Genomic DNA, 5,719 nt, shown 5'->3' with positions numbered 1-5,719 from the left:
CTTCTTCTATTCAATTTTTGATTTTTTTTTTTAAAACAGCCTTTTTTGGCGATATCAGCCTGGTTTAAATCACTCGGCGCTCAAGGAACGGATGCCACCGGGTTTTAAGCAACAGATTGTTGTTCCTCCTTTTCAAATTGAACAAAAAAGCTCCCTGTAAATCATACAGTGATTCACAGGAGGGGGATGAAGCTCCAGCAAAGCACCAGCAGCTCTGAGCAGGATCCGGCTGGGCATGGTGGTGGCTCGGCAAGATCCGCCGCTGCTGGAGCCGGGAAGCAGCCAATGAAGGCCAGGAGGAGGAAAGGCTCCAGTACACGGAGTTTTATTCCAGCTCTGAGGATTGGAGAGAAAGCATTGGAGCAGCCTGGCTCTATTTTTGGGGGGTTTCATGGGAAAACAGGGTGAGCCATGGGGACCACGCATCGGTGCGCTGCCAGCCTGCCAAAACAATGACCACACCAAGGCTCGTTTCGGAGGAGGATATCACATGTTTTATTATATTTTAATCTGAGAACAGCTGCTTTTCCTGCTGGGAGCATCTCCGGGCAGCACGGCGCGGTGCTGTGGGGCTGCCGCCAGAATCCCATCCCATCCCATCCCATCCCATCCCATCCCATCCCATCCCATCCCATCCCATCCCATCCCATCCCAAGCCACTGTCCCGTGCCGAGCCGAGCAGAGCCGTGCTCGTGGAGCCCGAGGCGACTGACAGGGCGGGCGGGCGGCAGCTTGGAAATTAATACATTTGCCAGGTTGTCAAAACATTAATCAACGGATACAAAAATCTGGAAATGGTTGGGACAACATGTATTTGCGGAAAATATGTGTTCACACAACAAGCACACAAGATGGGAACAATTATATGAAGATGTTTTAATAATTAACCAGAATAAAACAGTTTGCTCTCCATACAGTTCTAGACAATAAAAGTGTTTGCAGTCATATTTTTCTTTTATACAAAATTCCAGTCAGTTGTTCCTCAATATTTACATTAGCATTCCCTTTTCACAAAATATCTCCTTTTTTCCCCCCTTCCTTTTTTTTTTTCTTTAAATCCAGCTTTGCTACATAAATGCTTTAGATCTCATGGATATCCCTTGATTTCTTTTTAAAAAGTCTAATAAAAAAAACCCAAAAGACATTAAATACCATTTTATATATAAAAATGCTTAGTAAAAATATAGTTTTGTTGCCCAATTAAAATATATTGCTGAGAATACAGTAAAAACTGTCCTAAAGCCCACCCCTAATGGGCGCCGACTCTTTAACAGCCCCGGCAAAATCTTTCTAAAAGCTTTTTCCCCCCTAAAAGTTCGCCTGTCATTGGGTTAAATACTGGGGACAGGTCACATTTTGGCTCATCCTGGTGTGATTGTTTCAGGCAGGATTTACTGGAATTGGCTTGAAAATGCCCCTTGGAGCTGGTGGGAGCTGGAGATGTGCCCTGCCGAGGGCTGGAGCGGGGAGCACGGCGGGGAAAGGCGTCTATCTGTGTTATATAGTTATACGGTATATCAGTGAGTTCAGCATGGTCTGTCTCTAAAAAAATTAAAAAAAAAATCAAAATAAAAAAGAACAAACAAGAAAGCGATGCATGTAATGAGATACTCTAAATATGATGGAGCTCGTGGTTAAAGGAGGATGGCTTTTTGTTTTTTAGAGGAGAGTCGGGGCTCTCCTGGTGCACGCATTGGATGGTGGGGTCAACCTAACCGGTGATGCAGGGGCTATAGTAAACAGCACTGCTGGCATCGGACAGGGCGGATATCAAACTGCTCTCCTCGCAGGAGATGCTTCTAGGAGTCACTTTGGACAGGGAGACATGGTAAGGGAGGCCCGAGGCTTCGGGACGAGTCCTGCTCATATTCAAATACTGGTCAAACTCATTGCGGTCAACGTCTGTCCAGAGCTCGGTTTGGTTCAAGTGATCCACGCTCTCCATGTGGTGGGCTTCAGGCGGGGGCGACAGCTGGCCCAGGTGGGCGGAAAGCCCGTTCTGAGTTCCTGAGCACATCTGGTTGTAGTAAAGGCTGGAGGGATGGGGAGTCCTCATGGCGTCGGCCAAGTGTGAGGGGGTCTGAGTGTAGGGCACGGCCACGTCCCGCCCCATGCACTTCTCCTGGGGAAACTCCATCTGGTGATGGTGGTGGTAGCCACGAAAGGGCATCATGTTGCAGTCATCCTGCATGTGCGGGGGGAAAAATGCTGGCTCGGTCTGTTCCAAGACATCCAAGGGAGACATCTCAGGAGTTGGCAAGCCATAGTTTTCAATATCCGACCCCATGGAGTGGAGTTCTCTGAAGTGGTTAAGTGGGGGAGGCTGGGGGTGGCCCGGCTGGCTGCCGCCATGGTGACTCATGCTGAAGTTGTCACTGCAAGGCTGGGAAAGGTTATGCAGGAGGATATTGGGTTCCATCCTCTTGATTTTCTTGGCTTGCTTCTTTCTCCTTGGGCGGTATTTGTAGTTGGGGTGATCCTGGAGATGCTGGATTCGCAGTCGCTCTGCCTCTTCCACGAAAGGACGCTTGTCGCTGGCGCTCAGCGCTTTCCATGATTGGCCTGGAAGAGGAAAGAGAAGCTCTGTCAGAGTGGCTCAGGCACCTGGTACTGGCCAGGGCATGGGGGCACCCAGGGAGAGGCAGCCCAGAGGTGAAGGGCTCCTGCAGATGGCTTGGCACCTGAGTGGGGTCTCACTGCTGGCAGCAGGAAGGGCTGGGGAATGGGTTCCCAAGCCAGGCTGTTCCCTTGTCCCAGAAGGAGGCTCCAGCAGTGCCCAGCACCTCAGTGCTGTGGGAGAATGGGGATGCATGGAATGGGAACCCCTCTGCCAGGGCTGGGGATTCTGCCTCCCACTGCCCCTTGGTACAGACCACAGTCCCTGCTTCCCTGCATCTCGCATCCATAGCCTGCACCTCTGCAGAGCAAATCAACTGTCCCAAAAACTCACAGAACCATATCCTGAATCCTACATCCCCACACCCCGCAGCCCCGTGTCTCTGCATCCTGCTGCTCTGTCTGGCCATATCCTGCTTCCCGTAGTCCCGCATCCTGCAGCTCCATTTACCCATATCCTGCTTCCCGTGTTCCCACATCCCGCATCCTATAGTCGTGCATCCCGCATCCTGCAGCCTGTATTCCCATATCCTGCATCCCTGCAGCTGTGTACCGCTCAGCCCTGCATCTCTGCATCCCACAGCCTGTTTCCCTGAGATGTTTCCTTGCATCTTGTGTACATGCAGCTCTGTATCTTCACATCCTCACATCCCACAGCCCCATATTCCCACATCCTGTAACACCACATCCCACAGCCTGAGTCCTGCATCCAAGAGTCCCATCCAAGAGTCCTGCATCCTTACAGCTCGCATCCCTGCAGCCCTGCATCCTTGCAACCTGCAATTGGTAGCCCTTCATCTCACATCCCTAAAGCTTGTGTCCTGCAGGTCTTTACTCTTGCAGCCCATAGACCTGCATCCCCCAGCTCTGTATCCACAGCATCCCATCCTTGTATCCCAGCTCCTGCACCCCCATATTCTTGCAGTCAGCATCCCGCAGTCCTGTACCCTTGGAGCTTGGCTAGCAGAGCACCATATCCTTGCATCCTACACCCTGCTGCCTTCTATCTGTGCAGTCTGCATCCCACAGCCCTGGACTCTCAGCATACACTCCAAATCCCTGCACCGCTCCATCCCACACTCCCAGCTCTGAATCCCTGTACCTCAGCAGTCACACCTCCAGCTCTGTAGCCCTGCATCCCTCTGCCTTGGACTATCACAACCAAACCCGCCTACCCCTACACCCCCAGCCCTGTACCCTAACATTCTGAGCTCTGTACCCCTGCATCCTGCAGCCCTGCACTCTTGCAGCATCATCCCCAGACCTGTATCTCTGTATTGCTGTATTCCCAGTTCCGTACTCCCACATCCCTGTCTCCTCAGCTCGATATCATCCCCATCCCACAGCCCTGTACTCTTGCAGCCTGGATCCCCAGCCCCACATCCCCATGTCCCTGGCTCTGTAAACCTGCATCCCACAGCCCTGTACTCTTGCAGCCCGCATCCCCAGCCTCGTAACGCAGCATGCCCGCATCCCTAGCTCCATACTCCCGCATCCCCAGCCCCGCTCCCCGCATCCCCGCGCCCCCAGCCCTCCTCCCGCTCCGCTCCCGCTCACCCAGCATCTTGCTGAGCACGGCGTTGTGCAGGTCGGGGTTCTGCTGCGCCAGCCGCTTGCGCTCATCCTTCGCCCAGACCATGAAGGCGTTCATGGGCCGGCGGATGCGGGAGTCCTCGGCGGCCTTGCCCTCGGGGCGGCCGGCCGGGGGGCTGTATCCATAGCCCGGCTCGGGGCTGGGCGTGCGGCTGGGGGCCGCGCCGGGGGCCGCTCCGCCGGGGCCGGGGCCGAAGGCGAAGCCGGGCTCGGGGCTGGGCGTGCGGCTGGCGGGGGAGGCGGCTCCCGGGGGACGCGGGAAGGCGAGCCCGGGCTCAGCGGCCGGCACGGCGGCGGTGACCCATGAACAGTCGCCCCGGGGTTGCGATATCTCCTCTCGGCAGTAGTTAGACTCAGATATATTCATTCCAGCTAGACAGCACTTTGTGTCCGACCCGAGCGGGTGCCGGAGAGAGAATCGGGATTCCTGCCGCGTCCCACCGGGTCCAGCACCGCCGAGCAGCCGCCCGCAGCTCGCTTCCCTCGCCTGCCTTCGGGGGACTCGGGCTCGCCTGCGTTTGTTTTGGTTTCTTTTCTTTTTTTTTTTCCTATATTTTTTTTTTGGTTTTTTTCCCCCTTTCCCCCCAAAAAAAAACTTTTGGGATGATGCTGGGCTGGAAGGGGCAAAATATAGCCGGGCTGGACCAATCAGCGGGGCGAGGGGAGGAGGAGGAGAGGGAGAGGAGGAGGAGATGAGGGGGAGGAGGAGAAGGAGGAGATGAGGGGAGGAGGAGGAGGAGGGAAGGGGGGCGTCCCCAGGCACCGGCAGGAAGAACCACCCGGGGAGGGCCGAGCTGGGACCGGTGTGGAAGCTTCTGCCCCGTTCCCTTCTGTCCAAGGAGAAGGGTTCTTACATTTTTCTCTTATTCTTTCTAATTTTTTTTAATTTTCTTTCTTTCTTTCTTTCTTTCTTTCTTTCTTTCTTTCTTTCTTTCTTTCTTTCTTTCTTTCTTTCTTTCTTTCTTTCTTTCTTTCTTTCTTTCTTTCTTTCTTTCTTTCTTTCTTTCTTTCTTTCTTTCTTTCTTTCTTTCTTTCTTTCTTTCCTTTCTCTCTTTCCTTTCTCTCTTTCTTTCTTTCTCTTTCTCTCTTTCTCTCTCTCTTTCTCTTTCTTTTCTTTTCTTTTCTTTTCTTTTCTTTTCTTTTCTTTTCTTTTCTTTTCTTTTCTTTTCTTTTCTTTCTTTTCTTTTCTTTTCTTTTCTTTTCTCTTCTCTTCTCTTCTCTTCTCTTCTCTTCTCTTCTCTTCTCTTCTCTTCTCTTCTCTTCTCTTCTCTTCTCTTCTCTTCTCTTCTCTTCTCTTCTCTTCTCTTCTCTTCTCTTCTCTTCTCTTCTCTTCTCTTCTCTTTTCTCTCGGTCTTTCTTTATGTCTTCTTTTTTCTCTCTCTCTCTTTGCGAGCCCCTTTTCTGCTCGCTGTGCCCTGCCCTCGCCCCCCGCCACCCGCGGTGCCGAGGCAGGGAAGCAGGGAAGCGTTCAGCTTTGCCTGCCAGGCTGTGTGCAGGAGCACAGGGATGT

At 52.7% G+C, this 5,719-nt stretch overlaps 1 protein-coding gene across 1 annotated transcript; it reads right to left on the bottom strand.

The window, feature by feature from the left end:
- Positions 1-660: 660 nt before the first annotated feature.
- On the bottom strand, positions 661-4,796 carry SOX18 (SRY-box transcription factor 18). Its single transcript, XM_030963229.1, has 2 exons — positions 4,174-4,796; positions 661-2,562 (listed from the first exon to the last, which is right to left on the bottom strand). The coding sequence occupies exons 1-2, from the start codon at positions 4,574-4,576 to the stop codon at positions 1,712-1,714; spliced, it is 1,254 nt and encodes a 417-aa protein (XP_030819089.1). The 5' UTR covers positions 4,577-4,796; the 3' UTR covers positions 661-1,711.
- Between the last annotated feature and the right edge of the window lie 923 nt (positions 4,797-5,719).

The sequence above is a fragment of the Camarhynchus parvulus genome, chromosome 20, assembly GCF_901933205.1.
Source record: "Camarhynchus parvulus chromosome 20, STF_HiC, whole genome shotgun sequence".
Taxonomy (NCBI): domain Eukaryota; kingdom Metazoa; phylum Chordata; class Aves; order Passeriformes; family Thraupidae; genus Camarhynchus; species Camarhynchus parvulus.
This window is presented reverse-complemented; position numbering and strand designations above follow the sequence as displayed.

Bases quoted from the DNA above. Each gene is read 5' to 3' on its own strand.
- SOX18 (XM_030963229.1), bottom strand. From the start codon at position 4,576: ATGAATATATCTGAGTCTAACTACTGCCGAGAGGAGATATCGCAACCC. The intron at 2,563-4,173 runs GTGAGCGGGAGC...TTCCTCTTCCAG, and splicing joins CGTGCTCAGCAAGATGCTGG to GCCAATCATGGAAAGCGCTG.